This window comes from Chlorocebus sabaeus, chromosome 16 (assembly GCF_047675955.1).
Source record: "Chlorocebus sabaeus isolate Y175 chromosome 16, mChlSab1.0.hap1, whole genome shotgun sequence".
In the NCBI taxonomy this organism is placed as follows: Eukaryota; Metazoa; Chordata; class Mammalia; order Primates; family Cercopithecidae; genus Chlorocebus; species Chlorocebus sabaeus.
The window spans coordinates 80,226,094-80,243,788 of record NC_132919.1 but is presented as its reverse complement, the minus strand read 5'-3'; the positions used below and the strand labels follow the sequence as shown (position 1 = coordinate 80,243,788).

At 55.3% G+C, this 17,695-nt stretch overlaps 1 protein-coding gene and 1 long non-coding RNA gene across 2 annotated transcripts in view; one reads left to right on the top strand and one right to left on the bottom strand.

Annotated features, from left to right (window-relative positions):
• Positions 1–17,695, top strand: part of RAB40B (RAB40B, member RAS oncogene family) — a 40,478-nt gene that overhangs the window by 19,620 nt on the left and 3,163 nt on the right. The window contains exons 2-3 of the mRNA XM_008013378.3: positions 13,855–13,915; positions 17,232–17,292. Of these exons, the coding sequence (XP_008011569.1) occupies positions 13,855–13,915; positions 17,232–17,292 (122 nt within the window). The remainder of the gene's footprint in view (positions 1–13,854; positions 13,916–17,231; positions 17,293–17,695) is intronic.
• Positions 8,246–13,846, bottom strand: LOC140708740 (uncharacterized). Its single transcript, XR_012088959.1, has 3 exons — positions 13,211–13,846; positions 12,147–12,224; positions 8,246–12,025 (listed from the first exon to the last, which is right to left on the bottom strand). It is a non-coding gene; the product is annotated as an uncharacterized lncRNA (long non-coding RNA).

Below are 17,695 nucleotides of genomic sequence, written 5' to 3'. Positions count from 1 at the left end.
GGGGATGTGGAAGTCATTGTACTTTGCTTGGGGAAGATGTGAAAAATGCATCCTTTGTAGCTTTTCCCAGTTTAGGGGGGTCAGATGTTCTCTGTCTCTCTCTCCAGTCATTGTGCTTTGTGGGTTTTCTGTCAGACATTTTGGTGCAAACAAAAAAAATGACTCAAAATAGCTTAAGCACAGAGGAATGTATCGCCTCACACCACTGGCAGGTGGAGGGGCAGGTGTAGTTTCAGGCATGGCTGGATCCTGGTGCCTGAACGATGCCGTCAGGATTATCTCCGTATTGTCCTTTCTCTTCTGTCTACTCCCTGCACACACCCTGGCCCTGTTTTCTTCTGTGTTAGGTTCATTCTTGGGTTTGATCTTCCCACGTGGTGAGGAAGCTGGCTGGCAGCAACTCCAAACTATACGAACGTTACCTATGATGCCAGAGTGGGGCAGGTGACAAGGATGCCCCTCCCCAGTTCAGTCCGTCATTCCCCAAGTGTTTTTAAGGTTGTTGCTTTTTCTTTTCTTTTCTTTTCTTTTCTTTTTTTTTTAAGACGGAGTCTCGCCCTGTCCCCCAGGCTGGAGTGCAGTGGTGCGATCTCGGCTCACTGCAAGCTCCGCCTCCTGGGTTCACGCCATTCTCCCGCCTCAGCCTCCCGAGTAGCTGGGACTACAGGCGCCCACCACCATGCCTGGCTAATTTTTTGTATTTTTAGTAGAGACGGGGTTTCACCGTGTTAGCCAGGATGGTCTCGATCTCCTGACCTCGTGATCCGCCCGCCTCGGCCTCCCAAAGTTCTGGGGTTACAGGCGTGAGCCACCACCCCCAGTCTTTTCTTTTGAGACGGAGTTTCACTCTTTTTTGCCCAGGCTGGAGTGCAGTGGCACGATCTCGGCTCACTGCAACCTCCGCCTCCCAGGCTCAAGTGACTCTCCTGCCTCAACCTCCTGAGTAGCTGGGATTACAGGCGTTCGCCACCACACCCAGCTAATTTTGTATTTTTAGTAGAGTTGGACTTTGACCATGTTGGCCAGGCTGGTCTCAAACTCCTGACCTCAAGTGATCCACCCACCTCAGCCTCCCAAAGTGCCGGGATTACAGGCACGAGCCACTGCGCCTGGCCAGGTTGTTGCTTTTTCTAGTTTGTCCAGTGTTGATAGTCACAAAATAAGAAAGATCTTGGACATTGGAAACAATAATTTCAAAGAAAGGATAAAAGTTAAAATTGAGATGACTTCCCAGAATGCTGAGAGAGAGAGGGAGATGCAAAATCAGACCCGAAAGGCAGGAAACAGGCTCAGGAGGCCAGTATCTGACTCATCACATCCCAGAAGGAGAGAACAAATTATCCAAGAAAGCTCCCCAAAATTGAGATTTGTGTCTCCAGATTGAAAGGCCCAGGGAGTGGTCAGCCTGGCCACGGAGATCCCTACAGCAAGGCCCGCAAAGCGTGCGATTTCAGAGAAGCCCCTCCACGCCCACCAGGAGGAAAACCAGGTTGCATTCAGAGGGTCAAGAATGAGTCTGATGGCTGATCTCAAAAGGAACTCTGGAATGACGTGAACGTGTTTAAGGGAAAAGCATCTTCTCCCTCAATTGCATGCCTGTCCAAACACAAGGAAGAGTGAGGGCAGCCTAAAGACGTTTTCAGACGTGCACAGTCTCAGATACCACCTTCTTCCCTGCAACCTTCTCAGGAATTGAAGAGGAGTAAGCTAAGAGAGGGAAGGATGGAATCCAGCAGTAAGGGAGTGGGGGCCCGGGCAACCGCCCTCCCAGTCCAGATGGGAGCAGGACAGAAGATCTGGAAAGATGCCCCAAACAAAGCGAAATTGTTGAATGTTTGCAAGTGCCGAGAGCAGATTTAGATAACTGGGGAAAATTATAGTGATGAATTAATTCGTAATAAATGCAGAGAAACTGAGCAAATAAACATGAGGCAATTTTTTTTTTTTTTTTTGAGACCAGAGTCTCACTCCATCCCCCAGGCTGGGGTGCAGTGGCGCGATCTCAGCTCACTGCAACCGCCGCCTGCCGGGTTCAAGCGATTCTTCTGCCTCAGCCTCCCAAGTAGCTGGGACTACAGGTGCCCACCACCACGCCTTGCTAGTTTTTGTATTTTTTTAGTAGAGATGAGGTGTGTCAGTGAGAACAGGGGTGGGTGTGCCAGTGAGAACAGGGGTGGGTGTGTCAGTGAGAACAGGGGTGGGTGTGTCAGTGAGTACAGGGGTGGGTGTGTCAGTGAGAACAGGGGTGGGTGTGCCAGTGAGTACAGGGGTGGGTGTGTCAGTGAGTACAGGGGTGGGGTGTGTCAGTGAGAACAGGGGTGGGTGTGTCAGTGAGAACAGGGGTGGGTGTGTCAGTGAGAACAGGGGTGGGTGTGTCAGTGAGAACAGGGGTGGGTGTGCCAGTGAGAACAGGGGTGGGTGTGTCAGTGAGAACAGGGGTGGGTGTGTCAGTGAGTACAGGGGTGAGGTGTGTCAGTGAGAACAGGGGTGAGGTGTGTCAGTGAGAACAGGGGTGGGTGTGCCAGTGAGAACAGGGGTGGGTGTGTCAGTGAGAACAGGGGTGAGGTGTGTCAGTGAGAACAGGGGTGGGTGTGTCAGTGAGAACAGGGGTGAGGTGTGTCAGTGAGAACAGGGGTGGGTGTGTCAGTGAGAACAGAGAGTGTGTGAGTGTGTGTTAGAGTTACAGGGTTGGGTGTGTCAGTGAGAACAGGGGTGAGGTGTGTCAGTGAGAACAGGGGTGGGTGTGCCAGTGAGAACAGGGGTGGGTGTGTCAGTGAGAACAGGGGTGGGTGTGTCAGTGAGTACAGGGGTGAGGTGTGTCAGTGAGAACAGGGGTGAGGTGTGTCAGTGAGAACAGGGGTGGGTGTGCCAGTGAGAACAGGGGTGGGTGTGTCAGTGAGAACAGGGGTGAGGTGTGTCAGTGAGAACAGGGGTGGGTGTGTCAGTGAGAACAGGGGTGAGGTGTGTCAGTGAGAACAGGGGTGGGTGTGTCAGTGAGAACAGAGAGTGTGTGAGTGTGTGTTAGAGTTACAGGGTTGGGTGTGTCAGTGAGAACAGGGGTGAGGTGTGTCAGTGAGAACAGGGGTGGGTGTGCCAGTGAGAACAGGGGTGGGTGTGTCAGTGAGAACAGGGGTGGGTGTGTCAGTGAGAACAGGGGTGAGGTGTGTCAGTGAGAACAGGGGTGGGTGTGTCAGTGAGTACAGGGGTGAGGTGTGTCAGTGAGAACAGGGGTGAGGTGTGTCAGTGAGAACAGGGGTGGGTGTGCCAGTGAGAACAGGGGTGGGTGTGTCAGTGAGAACAGGGGTGAGGTGTGTCAGTGAGAACAGGGGTGGGTGTGTCAGTGAGAACAGGGGTGAGGTGTGTCAGTGAGAACAGGGGTGGGTGTGTCAGTGAGAACAGAGAGTGTGTGAGTGTGTGTTAGAGTTACAGGGTTGGGTGTGTCAGTGAGAACAGGGGTGAGGTGTGTCAGTGAGAACAGGGGTGGGTGTGCCAGTGAGAACAGGGGTGGGTGTGTCAGTGAGAACAGGGGTGGGTGTGTCAGTGAGTACAGGGGTGAGGTGTGTCAGTGAGAACAGGGGTGGGTGTGCCAGTGAGAACAGGGGTGGGTGTGTCAGTGAGAACAGGGGTGAGGTGTGTCAGTGAGAACAGGGGTGGGTGTGTCAGTGAGAACAGGGGTGAGGTGTGTCAGTGAGAACAGGGGTGGGTGTGTCAGTGAGAACAGAGAGTGTGTGAGTGTGTGTTAGAGTTACAGGGTTGGGTGTGTCAGTGAGAACAGGGGTGGGTGTGTCAGTGAGAACAGGGTTGGGTGTGTCAGTGAGAACAGGGGTGGGTGTGTCAGTGAGAACAGGGGTGAGGTGTGCCAGTGAGTACAGGGGTGGGGTGTGTCAGTGAGAACAGGGGTGGGTGTGTCAGTGAGTACAGGGGTGGGGTGTGTCAGTGAGAACAGGGGTGGGTGTGTCAGTGAGAACAGGGGTGAGGTGTGTCAGTGAGAACAGGGGTGGGTGTGTCAGTGAGAACAGAGAGTGTGTGAGTGTGTGTTAGAGTTACAGGGTTGGGTGTGTCAGTGAGAACAGGGGTGGGTGTGTCAGTGAGAACAGAGAGTGTGTGAGTGTGTGTTAGAGTTACAGGGTTGGGTGTGTCAGTGAGAACAGGGGTGAGGTGTGCCAGTGAGTACAGGGGTGGGGTGTGTCAGTGAGAACAGGGGTGGGTGTGTCAGTGAGAACAGGGGTGAGGTGTGTCAGTGAGAACAGGGGTGGGTGTGTCAGTGAGAACAGAGAGTGTGTGAGTGTGTGTTAGAGTTACAGGGTTGGGTGTGTCAGTGAGAACAGGGGTGAGGTGTGTCAGTGAGAACAGGGAGTGTGTTTCTCTCATCAGGCTGGTCTCGAACTCCTGACCTCAGATGATCCACCTGCCTCGGCCTCCCAAAGTGCCGGGATTACAGGCATGAGCCACTGCACCCGGCACAATGAGGCAGTTTTTAACTCCAGTAAAAACAAAAATTCGTATGTGAAGGAAAAATGAACATTGTATACCATATGGTGGTTCAGCTGTGGATGGCGTCTACCTGGTGTCATTTTCTGTTGCTATACCAGAATTCCACAAACTGGGTAATTTATAAAGAAAATAAATGCGTTTCTTACAGTTTTGGAGGCTGGGAAGTCCAAGGTTGAGGGCCTGCGTCTGGGGAGGGCCTCCTGCTGCGTCATAACCTGATAACCTGGCAGAGGGCATCGCGTGAGCCAGTCAGCTGAGGTGTCTTCCTCTCCGTGTAACACCACCAGTCCTATCATCAGGGCCCCGCACTGCCCACCCTACCTAGTCCTAATTACTTCACACAGGCCACCTCCAATCAACACAGGAATGGGGGTTTACGTTTCTAATGTGAAATTTAGGGGACACATTCAAAGCACAGCACCTGGTTATGATGATGTAGAATTGAATTTCCATCGACTTTTAAAAGCAACAAAACTATACGGGAGTGTGTGTGTGTTAGAGTTATGGGGTGAGATGTGTCTGAGAACGGGGAGCGTCTGAGTGTGTTAGTTACAGGGGTGGGTGTGTCAGTGAACAGGGAGCGTGAGTGTGTTAGAGTTACGGGGTGGGTGTGTCAGTGAGAACAGGGAGTGTGTGAGTGTGTTAGAGTTACAGGGGTGGGTGTGTCAGTGAGAACAGAGTGTGTTAGAGTTACAGGGGTGGGTGTGTCAGTGAGAACAGGGAGTGTGTGAGTGTCAGAGTTACAGGGGTGGGTGTGTCAGTGAGAACAGGGAGTGTGTGTTAGAGTTACAGGGGTGGGTGTGTCAGTGAGAACAGGGAGTGTGTGAGTGTCAGAGTTACAGGGGTGGGTGTGTCAGTGAGAACAGAGAGTGTGTGTTAGAGCTACAGGGGTGGGTGTGTCAGTGAGAACAGGGAGTGTGTGTTAGAGTTACAGGGGTGGGTGTGTCAGTGAGAACAGGGAGTGTGTGAGTGTTAAGAGTTACAGGAGTGGGTGTGTCAGTGAGAACAGGGAGTGTGTGAGTGTGTTAGAGTTACGGGGTGGGTGTGTCAGTGAGAACAGGGAGTGTGTGAGTGTCAGAGTTACAGGGGTGGGTGTGTCAGTGAGTACAGGGAGTGTGTGTGTTAAGAGTTACAGGGGTGGGTGTGTCAGTGAGAACAGGGAGTGTGTTAGAGTTACAGGGGTGGGTGTGTCAGTGAGAACAGGGAGTGTGTGAGTGTTAAGAGTTACAGGAGTGGGTGTGTCAGTGAGAACAGGGAGTGTGTGAGTGTGTTAGAGTTACGGGGTGGGTGTGTCAGTGAGAACAGGGAGCGTGTGAGTGTGTTAGAGTTACGGGGTGGGTGTGTCAGTGAGAACAGGGAGTGAGTGTGTTAGAGTTACAGGGGTGGGTGTGTCAGTGAGAACAGGGAGTGTGTGAGTGTCAGAGTTACAGGGGTGGGTGTGTCAGTGAGTACAGGGAGTGTGTGTGTTAAGAGTTACAGGGGTGGGTGTGTCAGTGAGTACAGGGAGTGTGTGTGTTAGAGTTACAGGGGTGGGTGTGTCAGTGAGAACAGGGAGTGTGTTAGAGTTACAGGGGTGGGTGTGTCAGTGAGAACAGGGAGTGTGTGTTAGAGTTACAGGGGTGGGTGTGTCAGTGAGAACAGGGAGTGTGTGAGTGTTAAGAGTTACAGGAGTGGGTGTGTCAGTGAGAACAGGGAGTGTGTGAGTGTGTTAGAGTTACGGGGTGGGTGTGTCAGTGAGAACAGGGAGCGTGTGAGTGTGTTAGAGTTACGGGGTGGGTGTGTCAGTGAGAACAGGGAGTGAGTGTGTTAGAGTTACAGGGGTGGGTGTGTCAGTGAGAACAGGGAGTGTGTGTTAGAGTTACAGGGGTGGGTGTGTCAGTGAGAACAGGGAGTGTGTGAGTGTGTTAGAGTTACAGGGGTGGGTGTGTCAGTGAGAACAGGGAGTGTGTGTTAGAGTTACAGGGGTGGGTGTGTTGGTGAGTATAGGGAGTGTGTGTGTGTTAGAGTTACAGGGGTGGGTGTGTCAGTGAGAACAGGGAGTGTGTGAGTGTGTTAGAGTTACAGGGGTGGGTGTGTCAGTGAGAACAGGGAGTGTGTGTTAGAGTTACAGGGGTGGGTGTGTCAGTGAGAACAGGGAGTGTGTGAGTGTGTTAGAGTTACAGGGGTGGGTGTGTCAGTGAGAACAGGGAGTGTGTGAGTGTGTTAGAGTTACAGGGGTGGGTGTGTCAGTGAGAACAGGGAGTGTGTGAGTGTGTTAGAGTTACAGGGGTGGGTGTGTCAGTGAGAACAGGGAGTGTGTGAGTGTGTTAGAGTTACAGGGGTGGGTGTGTCAGTGAGAACAGGGAGTGTGTGAGTGTGTTAGAGTTACAGGGGTGGGTGTGTCAGTGAGAACAGGGAGTGTGTGAGTGTGTTAGAGTTACAGGGGTGGGTGTGTCAGTGAGAACAGGGAGCGTGTGAGTGTGTTAGAGTTACAGGGGTGGGTTTGTCAGTGAGAACAGCGAGTGTGTGTGTGTTAGTTACAGGGGTGGGTGTGTCAGTGAGAACAGGGAGTGTGTGTGTGTTAGTTACAGGGGTGGGTGTGTCAGTGAGAACAGGGAGTGTGTGAGTGTGTTAGAGTTACAGGGGTGGGTGTGTCAGTGAGAACAGGGAGCGTGTGAGTGTGTTAGAGTTACAGGGGTGGGTGTGTCAGTGAGAACAGGGGTGGGTGTGTCAGTGAGAACAGGTAGTGAGTGTGTGTTAGAGTTACAGGGGTGGGTGTGTTGGTGAGTATAGGGAGTGTGTGTGTGTTAGAGTTACAGGGGTGGGAGTGTCACTGTCAGAGAGCTACATGTTCACCTTCTTTAGTGGAATGTCAATGGATGCCTTACGGTGAACTGTCAGGACGTAGGAACGTAGCATGTTGTTTATACATTTGGAGATGCACAGCAAAAGAAATTATTTTAAAGGATTAAAATGGGGAGGGGGACACAGGGACTGGGGTGGGCCAGGGCCCGCATCGTGGATAGTGACAGCCCTTGAGACTGAGCATCCATGACTCTGAAAACAAAAACCAAAGATGTTTTTGAAACTCATAGGGTGCTTAAAAAGACCATCAGGAAGCCGGGCACGGTGTCTCATGCCTGTAATCCCAGCACTTTGGGAGGCCAAGGTGGGCAGATTACGAGGTCAGGAGTTCAAGACCAACCTGGCCAATATGGTAAAACCCTCTCTCTACTAAAAATTTAAAAAATGAGCCAGGGCCGGGCGCAGTGGCTCAGGCCTGTAATCCCAGCACTTTGGGAGGCCAAGACGGGCAGATCACGAGGTCAGGAGATCGAGACCATCCTGGCTAACCCGGTGAAACCCCGTCTCTACTAAAAATACAAAAAATTAGCCGGGCACAGTGGCGGGTACCTGTAGTCCCAGCTACTCAGGAGGCTGAGACAGGAGAATGGCATGAACCCGGGAGGTGGAGCTTGCAGTGAGCTGAGATCCGGCCACTGCCCTCCAGCCTGGGTGACAGAGCAAGACTCCATCTCAAAAAAAAAAAAAAAAAAAAAAAAGAGCCGAGTGTGGTGGTGCCTGCCTACAATCCCAGCTACTTGGGAGGCTGAGACGGGAGAATCGCTTGAACCCGGGAGGCGGAGGTTGCTGTGAGCTGAGATCGTGCCACTGCACTCAAGCCTGGGTGACAGAGCAAGATTCTATCTCAAAAAAAAAAAAAAAAAAAAAGAAAAAAGAAAGAAAAAAAAAAGACCATCAGGAATTCTCTTACATTCCTGAACACATTTTAAAGTTTTTTGGCCCTCAGCCGAGCACAGTGGCTCACACCTACAATCCTAGCACTTTGGGAGGCCAAGGCAGGTGGATCACCTGAGGTTGGGAGTTCGAGACCAGCCTGGCCAACATGGTGAAACCCCATCTCTACTAAAAATACAGAAATTAGCTGGGCGTGGTGGTGCACACCTGTAATCCCAGCTACATGGGAGGCTGAGGCACGAGAATTGCTTGAACCCTGGAGGCGGAGGTTGCAGTGAGCCAAGGTCACGTCCCCGCACTCCAGCCTGGGCGACAGAGTGAGACTCTGTCTCCAAAAAAAAAAAAAAAAAATTGTTTGGCCCTCAAGGACAGGACGAGAGGATACTTTCTAAGTCAGAGGACCCAGCCAAGCCCAGGCCGTGGATTAATCTCTGGAAGGATAAAAATGGGCCTCTCAGCCTGTGGGGGTGAGTGTCCCTTCTGTCTGGAGACAGACATATCAAGGCCGGAGTTATCTCCACATTCAAAAACAGATTCCCAAGTGTATTCGTTCATTGCCTCGTGCCTGCCCAGGGAAAATAAGTATTTCGAAAATTCACTTTGAGGTTGCTATTATGGATCAAATATGTGTGTTCTTTTCACATTTATTGTGTGTGTTTCACGCTCTGTGTGTTCAGTGCTGACGGCTGCAGGACTTGGCACGTGGTGGTGCCCTTCCCGAGAGCCTAGCAGGGTTTTAAAGGACTGTGAAGAGAGCCGGGCGTCACTCAAGGCGTCATTTCGCAGGGCCTGAAGCTCCCATGCTGGGGCTGATAGAACCATCCAGTTGGAAGTCTCCAGAAAAGTGTTTTTGTCTCCTTTCACATTTTTTTTTTTAGAGACAGAGTCTCCCTGTGTCACCCAGACTGGAGTGCAGTGGCACGATCATAGTTCACTGCAGCCTCCAACTCCCGGGTTCAAGAGATCCTCCCACCTCAGCCTCCTGAGTAACTGGCACAACAGGCGTGCACCACCATGATTGGCTAATTTTTTTATTTTATTTTTAATTTTTGAGACAGAGTTTTTCACTCTTGTTGCCCAGGGTTGAGTGCAATGGTGCGATCTTGGCTCACTGCGACCTCCGCCGCACGGATTCAAGAAATTCTGCCTCAGCCTCCTGAGTAGCTGAGATTACAGGCATGTACCACCACGCCCGGCTAATTTTGTATTTTTAGTAGAGACAAGGTGTCTCCATGTTGGTCAGGCTGGTCTCGAACTCCTCACCTCAGGTGATCCACCCGCCTCAGCCCCTCAAAAGTGCTGGGATTACAGACATAAGCCACCGCACCCAGGCCCTAATTTTTTAATTTTTTATAGAGATGAGGTCTCACCATGTTGCCCAGGCTGGTCTCGAATTCCTGGGCTCAAGCGATCGTCCCACCTTGACCTCCCAAAGAACTGGGATTACAAGCATGAGCCACCGTGCCTGACTATTTTCCTTTCTATTAAAGGATTATTTCCTCGATACTCACTTGGTCACTTGGGAAAACTGCAGCAGTGCTGTTTTGGTCTGAGAGCAATGGAGGCTACGCCCCGTCCCCCACAGTGGTGAAGTCAAGCTCCCGGTGCTAAGATGCTGAGGGTAGCAGTGGCCCATCTAGAGTGGCTGCTGCCAAGATGCTGGCTGCAGTGGGGAGGCGTGGCTGGGCCTCTTCCTCCACGAAGCAGGCAGGAGCCCTCCCTGGGTGCTACGGCCACTGCCCTGGGGCAGCTCCAGACGTGGGCATCTCTGTGCTCTGGGAAGGCCACCCCTGTCCCCTGCAGGCTTAGAAGTGCCTGCTCCAGGCCGGGAACGGTGGTTCACGCCTGTAATCCCAGCTCTTTGGGAGGCCGAGATGGGCGGATCACAAAGTCAGGAGATCAAGACCATTCTGGCTAACACAGTGAAACCCCATCTCTATTAAAAATACAAAAAATTGGCCAGGCGTGATGGCGGGCGCCTGTAGTCCCAGATACTCAGGAGATTGAGGCAGGAGAATGGCATGAACCCGGGAGGCAGAGCTTGCAGTGAGCTGAGATCCGGCCACTGCACTCCAGCCTGGGCGACAGAGCGAGACTCCGTCTCAAAAAAAAAAAAAAAAAAAAAACAAAACAAAACAAGAAGTGCCTGCTCCAAATGCCTGGCCTCTTGGGGCCGAGCCCAGGTGCTACTTCAGACCATCCAGGTGGGTCCACACTTGGGGCAGCACTGACACACCAGCCCCCTCAGGACTTTGGGCGATGTTGAACACAGGAGGGAAGCTGAGGGGCTGCTGAGGGTGGCTCGGTGCTGAGGGTTGCTGAGGGTGGCTCGGTGCTGGCCTGCAGGCGCCCCTTGGCGTGAACAAGCTGGGTGCCATGAACAGCAGCGGGAGGCAAGACAGGCTCCTGGGTGGAAGGGGGCAGGTCCCTGGTGAAGCCACAGCTTCAAGGGCGCCTGGGGCGCAGGCTGCCAGTCCTGTGGACTGGAAGAGGAACTCGTGGTGCTTTTACCATCAGAGGGGGACGTGCGTGCTGGTTGGCGTGGGCTGCCTGTGGACTAGTCAGCACGCGCTTCCTCACCCTGAAGACCGTAAAAACCCCAGACTCAGCTACAGCAGCACGGACGGCGGGATGACCAGCTGCGGAGAGCTACCCTCTCTGCTGAGAACGGAACGCTTGTTAGGACGACCTGCCCTCAGAGGAGCCACCCACTCCAGGCCTCCTCTCTGCTGAGAACTGCAGAGACGATGGGACGCCCTGCCTGCGGAGAGAAGCTGGCCACTGTGGGTCTCCCCTGAGCTGTTCTAATACTCCGTAGGCCTGCTTGGCTGCTCTGAGCCTCATCACGGGGCAGGTGGCGCCTGCAGAGCAGGTGCCTCGGGCATTCTCAGTGCTGCTGCATCTTTTGCCCTCTGAATCACTCTCCTCAGATGGGTGGAGTTTGCTCTGGTGTTGCTTGGTCTAATCTACCTGGTGGTGATGGGCAGTCTCTGTGGATGGAGTGTGCAGTTTAGCAGGAGACAGAGGAGCATGTGGGAAGCCTGGCCTCCATGTCACCGGGGCTCTGGTGGGGCGCCGTAGGAAGAGCCTCTGGAGTCCAGGAAGGGGACGGGGCCCGGAGGAGGAAGCAGAGGGCAGGGGACAGGCTGGACACAGCAGCTGGGGGAGGGAGGGTGCTTGGGATCCCATGGAAGGTGCTGCACAGGTGTGCTCAGATCAGGCAGGTGTGCCACGCACGTGCTCACGGCTGCATCAGTGGAAAGCGGACAGAGGCCCAGAGGTTCTGCAACGCCCAGGCCTGCCCGAAGACTGGGAGACCAGCTGTCCGAGCCGGGTGGGAGGCCACCGACGGCACCACCACTGCACACCTCGCTCTGCCCGACAGGAGACCAGGAGTGCGGCACACTGCCTCCTGGGATGCCTCCTGGGCTTGTGGCCAAGTCCAAGGGTTCTAGACCCTTCCAGGGGGCGGACGCCGCTTGAGAACCGTGGCCTCCGCAGCCTGGCAGTTTTAGAGGAGCCTGTTTCTGAGCACTCACTGGCTGCGTCGTGGGCTTCTCTGGAAGGAGAGCTGCAGAGGCCGTGTGCTCCGCGACCGTCCCCAGGGCCAGGTCTGGCGCAAGCCTTGGCGCTGCTTCTCCGCTCGGCCTCCCGGCAGCGCTCTTCCCTTTAGAATTCTGAGTCCCTGTTCAGCCTCAGCTGTCGACTCACTGAACGTCTGGTCACACCGAGAGCGAGGCCAGGGCTTGTCTCTTCTAGGTTTAGTGCGTTGAGAGAGACTCTCAGGTGAATCCTATACATGAAATAAATCAAACAAATTGCATGAAGGCTCGTCATGTCTTCTTACTAAGCAGTTTGGGTTCCTGTGATTATAGGTGCCATTGTACTTAGTTTTAGGAAGGCGGTGCTCCTACCCGGCATTCTCCAGCCCCTTAACTCAAAGCTTCTCTTTCCACATTCTCAGTGACAGACCTGGCGCTCATCCAGACGCTCTAGAAGTGAACACAGGAGATGTTTCCCGAAGAAGCAGAACATTGGTGTCTGGGGGGATGGGGAGACATATTTTTCCCTTTTAAAAATATTTATTGACTGGGCGCGGTGGCTCACGCCTGTATTCCCAGCACTTTAGGAGACTGAAACAGGCAGATCACCTGAGGTCAGGAGTTTGAGACCAGTCTGACCAATATGATGAAACCCCATCTCTACTAAAAATACAAAATGTAGCCAGGCGTGGTAGTGTATGCCTGTAATTCCAGCTACTCAGGAGGCTGAGGCAGGAGAATCACTTGAACTCAGGAGGCTGAGGTTGCAGTGAGCCAAGATCGCACCACTACACTCCAGCCTGGGCAACAAGAGCGAAATTCCATCTCAAAAAAAAAAAAAAAAAAGTATTGCGGCCAGGCACGGTGGCTCCTGCCTGTAATCCCAGCACTTTGGGAGGCTGAAGTGGGAGGATCACTTGAGTCCAGGAGGTTGACCAACCTGGGCAACACAGCAATACCCTGTCAGTTATCCAGGTGTGGTGTGCCTGTGAACCCAGGAGGTAAAGGCTGCAGTGAGCTGTGATCGCACTACTGTACTCCAGCCTGGGTGACAGAGAGAGACCCTGTCTCAAAAAAAGATTTTTGTAATTGTAGTTTCTTTTTTGAGACAGAGCCTCGCTCTGTCACCCAGGCTGGAGTGCAGTGGCACAATCTCAGTTCACTGCAACCTCCATCTTCCGGGTTCAAGCAATTCTGCCTCAGCCTCCCAAGTAGCCGGGATTACAGGCGCCGCCACCACACCCGGCTAGTTCTTTGGATTTTTAGTAGAGACGGGGTTTCACCGTGTTAGCCAGGATGGTCTCGATCTCCTGACCTCGTGATCCGCCCGCCTCCGCCTCCCAAAATGCTGGGATTACAGGCTTGAGCCACCGCGCCCGGCCTCTTTTTTATTTTAACTTGAAAAAAGAGAATGTTGACAGAAGGTTCCAGCCTACCCGTAATCTGCACCCCAGAGGTGACTAGGACGGGCGTGCCGTCCTGTGTCCCGTGTCCCTGCACACGCGTGGTCCACACGCGCACTCACACCGCTGACAGCGGGCGCCCCACGCAGCGTCACGTCTGTTTTTCCTGCAGTCTCCTGGTGTGATCCTGGCGAACGCAGTCTGTGTCCGCAGACCCCCTGCCATAGCCCCTCTCCCTTGGAAACAGGGCTGAGTCGGAGCTCTCCCGCCTGCAGGCTTGGGGAGGCGGTGGGAGGGAAGGACCAGCCCGGACCGGGGCACACCCAGTGGCCACAGCCCTGCAGGAAACCCACCGGCCTCCAGGTCACATGTGGGCTCTGCAGCGCCCACCTGGGAGCCCCTGGCGAGAGGGCGATGTGAGCCTGACCCCCACAGAGGCCGAGGCGGCTGAGGACAGGAGGCTGCAGGAGGCCGGGGCTGCAGGAGGCCGGGGCGGTGGGTGCAGGCAGGGCCTGGGCGAGCCTGGGCAGACACAGGGCGGGGGTCCAATCCGCCTGCCCTGGTAAACCTGGAAGTTGCGCTCACGAGAAAGCCTTTTCTTCCCCGAAAGTGAGTCCCGACTTGCGGCCTCCGGTTAGCGGCAGCCTCAGGCCTAAGCCGTCTGTAACCTCCCACAGGCATCGACTACAAGACGACCACCATCCTGCTGGACGGGCGGCGGGTGAAGCTGCAGCTCTGGTGAGTCTGGAGGAGGTGCCAGCGCCCCGCACCCCCAGGGAGTTGACCCCCCTGGTTGACCCAGCGCCCCGGGGAGTGCCCTCCCCCCACCACCATCGGCACAGCCCGGGGAGCTCCCCCAGCCCCACCACCATCGGCACAGCCTGGGGAGCACCCGCACCCCACCAACGTCAGCACAGCCCAGGGAGCACCCCCCGCCCCACCACGTCGGTGCAGCCCCCGGGGAGCTCCCCCAGCCCCACCATCGTCGGCACAGCCCCCGGGGAGCTCCCCCAGCCCCACCACCATCAGCACAGCCCGGGGAGCACCCGCACCCCACCACCATCGGCACAGCCCGGGGAGCACCCGCACCCCACCACCGTTGGCACAGCCCTCGGGGAGCACCCGCACCCCACCAACGTCAGCACAGCCCAGGGAGCACCCCCAGCCCCACCACGTTGGTGCAGCCCCCGGGGAGCTCCCCCAGTCCCACCACCATCAGCACAGCCCCCGGGGAGCTCCCCCAGCCCAGCTGTACCAGGCCTTCTCTGAAGGAGGCGGTGGTCCGGTTGTCTGGGCCCCCATCATCCAGGGTAGGGGACCGCAGGACGGACATAGCGCTGTGACTGGGAATGGGCTTTTGGGGTCAGAACCTGTGGCCTGGTGTCTGTGGGAATATGCCAAGAGGGGACTAGTGCAGCGTGGTTGAGCAGCCCAGGGTTCCTGGGTCCCCGACGCCTAGCTCAGCGACGCCACTGAGCACCCAGCAGGGAACTCGGAGCGTCCTGGTGCCAGCGGGACTGGTCTGACCTGCGGGTGGAGGAGCCAGAGTGGGGAGGGGAGGACTCACTGGCCAGCCTGGGGCCGCTGGCTCTGCTCTCTCAGCTGTGAGAACCCCAGCTCCTCCCCTTGGAGCCAGCCCAGGGCACCTCTCCCTCCACCAGCTCCTGGCTTCGGATGGGGGAGCTCCTGCGGTTCCATCTGTGTGGGGCGGTGGGGATGGGGGACTCCTGCGGTGCCTCATCCTGGGGCTGCCTCCCTCCTGGGCGTCCCTCCTGTACTGCTGCCAGCCCTGGGTGACCCTCGCCCGAGCCTCCTGGCCCTTCCTGCCTGCTGGGCCACCCCCGAGCCACGTGTGCCTCCAGCAGCTGGGACCCCCTTCTCTTACCTGTCCCACTCCTACCCCTGCCCCGTCCAGTAGTGGCCAGTCCCGGGAGCCTCTCTCCACAGTGTCCCCGAGCGCCCTGGCCGTTCCTGCTGCACAGCTTCGGGCCTCCCACCCAGTCTGCCCTCAGGTCCCCGCTTCCCGGGCCCTCGCTGGGCTGGCACTGGAGTTGCCGTCAGCCTCCGTCCTGCTCCCCACCCTCTGCCAGCTGGGCCTCTGCTGCCTTCTCCCGGCTCTGAGCCCTGCAGGACCTTGTTCCCAGCTCTCCTCTCCCTCTCCAAACCGTCCTTCCTGAGGGGCCAAGGCCATCCGAAGGCTGCACTCTGCCCCATGCCTGCCCCCGAGCTCGGTGCCTTCCTAAAGATCCGCTTGGCATCAGGGCTGGCACATGCCCTCTCCCAGCTCCACCCCGGGTCTGGCTGCTCATCTTAGCGAACGCCTCCCTGACCCCGGCTGCCCAGCGGGCCGAAGAGTCACCCTCAACACTTTTCTCTCTCTCACCTCAGGAGTGAGATCCCAGGGGACTTCGGCCAAGCTCAGAATCACCCCAGGCCCCAGCAGCACCCTGAGGCCACTCGTGTGTGGTGCCAGCACCTGCTCTGTCCACACTGTCCTCTGAGCAAGGTCACACTCCCACCGCAGACCCCGGAGTGTGGTCCTTCCTGATGCCCACAGCTGGGTCTTCTGCCTGCCCCCAGCTACCCTCACCTCCCTCCCTGCACCCACTGGGGCTGGGGTTGGGCTCTGCTCTGCTCCTTCAGGGAGGCGGCGGCGCAGGAGGCCGGCATGTTGTCCCAGCTGAGGAGGGAGTGCTCCCACTTCCCGATGGGGCGCTCTGACGGCACGTGCTGGCCCTTCGGCCTCCCTGCGAAGCTGGCAGATCGATCTGGCCTGCTGCCTCCTCAACCATAAGCTTTTGGGCAGCTCCCACCGTGTGCAAAGCCTGAGTACCTTAGGTCCTGCTGAGGCTTGAATTCTAGATCAATTTGCTTCTCAGGAAATGAGGCACTCACTCCTAGGCTTTGGCAATGGCCAGTGTCTCTGGTCCCCTCTGGAGCCCCAGGCCCTTCTCTCTGTGGCTGAGGGTGGTCACCGACCACAGGTGCATGTAACAAAAACAGCAAAAGCATGCCGCGTCCCACCGCTCATCTGTGAGGCTGTGTCTTGTGTGTGGGGCCAGCCCCCAGCCCACTGGGGAATCTCCCATTGATGTAGGTACGTTAATTGCACGTGCAGACTCCAGGAAACAGTGCTGGCTGTCCCAAGGCTGCCTCCTCTGGGAACTGATCCCTGGGGAGCACCCTTTCCACCCTCATTCCTTACTTTTTTTTTTTTTTTGAGATGGAGTCTCGCTCTGTTGCCCAGGCTGGAGTGCAGTGGCGCGATCTCAGCTCACTGCAACCTCTGCCTCCTGGGTTCAGACAATTCTCCTGCCTCAGCCTTCTGAGTAGCTGGGACTACAGGAGCACACCACCATATCCAGCTAATTTTTGTATTTTAGTAGAGATGGGGTTTCACTATGTCGGCCAGGCCGGTCTCCAACTCCTGACCTCGGGTGATCAGCCCGCCTCGGCCTCCCAAAGCGCTGGGATTACTGGCATGAGCCACCAAGCCTGGCCTTTCATTGTTTGTTGGAGCTCCGTTGTCTTTGTGGGTCCTAGTACCTGTTGTGTGTGCCGTCATCTGAGAACTCAAGCCTGCCTTCAGCTTACTCCAGGCAGTTCCCTGTATTCCTCCCCTTTTGGGGGCACATTGGAAGGGCTGACTCCGTGTGAGTTCTTACAGTTGAACTGGAAGAGCAGGAATCCCACTGGCCTCTCTCCCCCGGTGTAGGCCCACACTCCTTACTGCATAGCTTTCTCTCCAGATTCAACAAGTTTTTTAAAGCCTACTTTGAATGTATTTAAATATCTGAGAATTATGTTAAAACTCATCACTCTTTTTTCTAGTTGGACTTTTTAAATGACAGAGAAGAGCGTGAGCCTGGATCCCCGGATCCCCGGGAACATGGGACAGTTTCGTTGGGGTCTCGCGCTGGCAGTGTGGTGGCCAGCTGACTGGCGTGCTGACTGGCGGGTGTGCTGTGCACTTGCTGTGGCTCTGAAGTTCCAGAATCTGCTGTCAGGAGGAAGCACTTGATTTCTTTTTAATGGTCTCCAACATCTTTTCCAGGGATACTTCGGGCCAGGGAAGATTTTGTACCATATTCCGTTCCTACTCTCGGGGTGCACAGGTAACACAGCATCCCGAGCTGGGAGATCAAACTGACTTTGAATGATAACGTTTACAATGCTTAACTTACCATCTGTTAATGGATAACTGGAGGATAAGGTGGTTACGCTTACGTGTAAATTGGTACCAAGAATCTAAATACATAGAGTGATTGGTTGCTTGAAAGACTTCATCAGCATTAGGGAGTAAGCATGCATTTATGGGAGTGTGTGTGCAGGTGCCTGCACTGTGTGTGCATCTGTGCATGAGTGTGTATGTGTGCACGTGTGTGCAGGTACCTGCACTGTGTATGCGTCTGTGCATGAGTGTGTGTGTGTGCACGTGTGTGCAGGTACCTGCACTGTGTATGCGTCTGTGCATGAGTGTGTGTGTGTGCACGTGTGTGCAGGTACCTGCACTGTGTA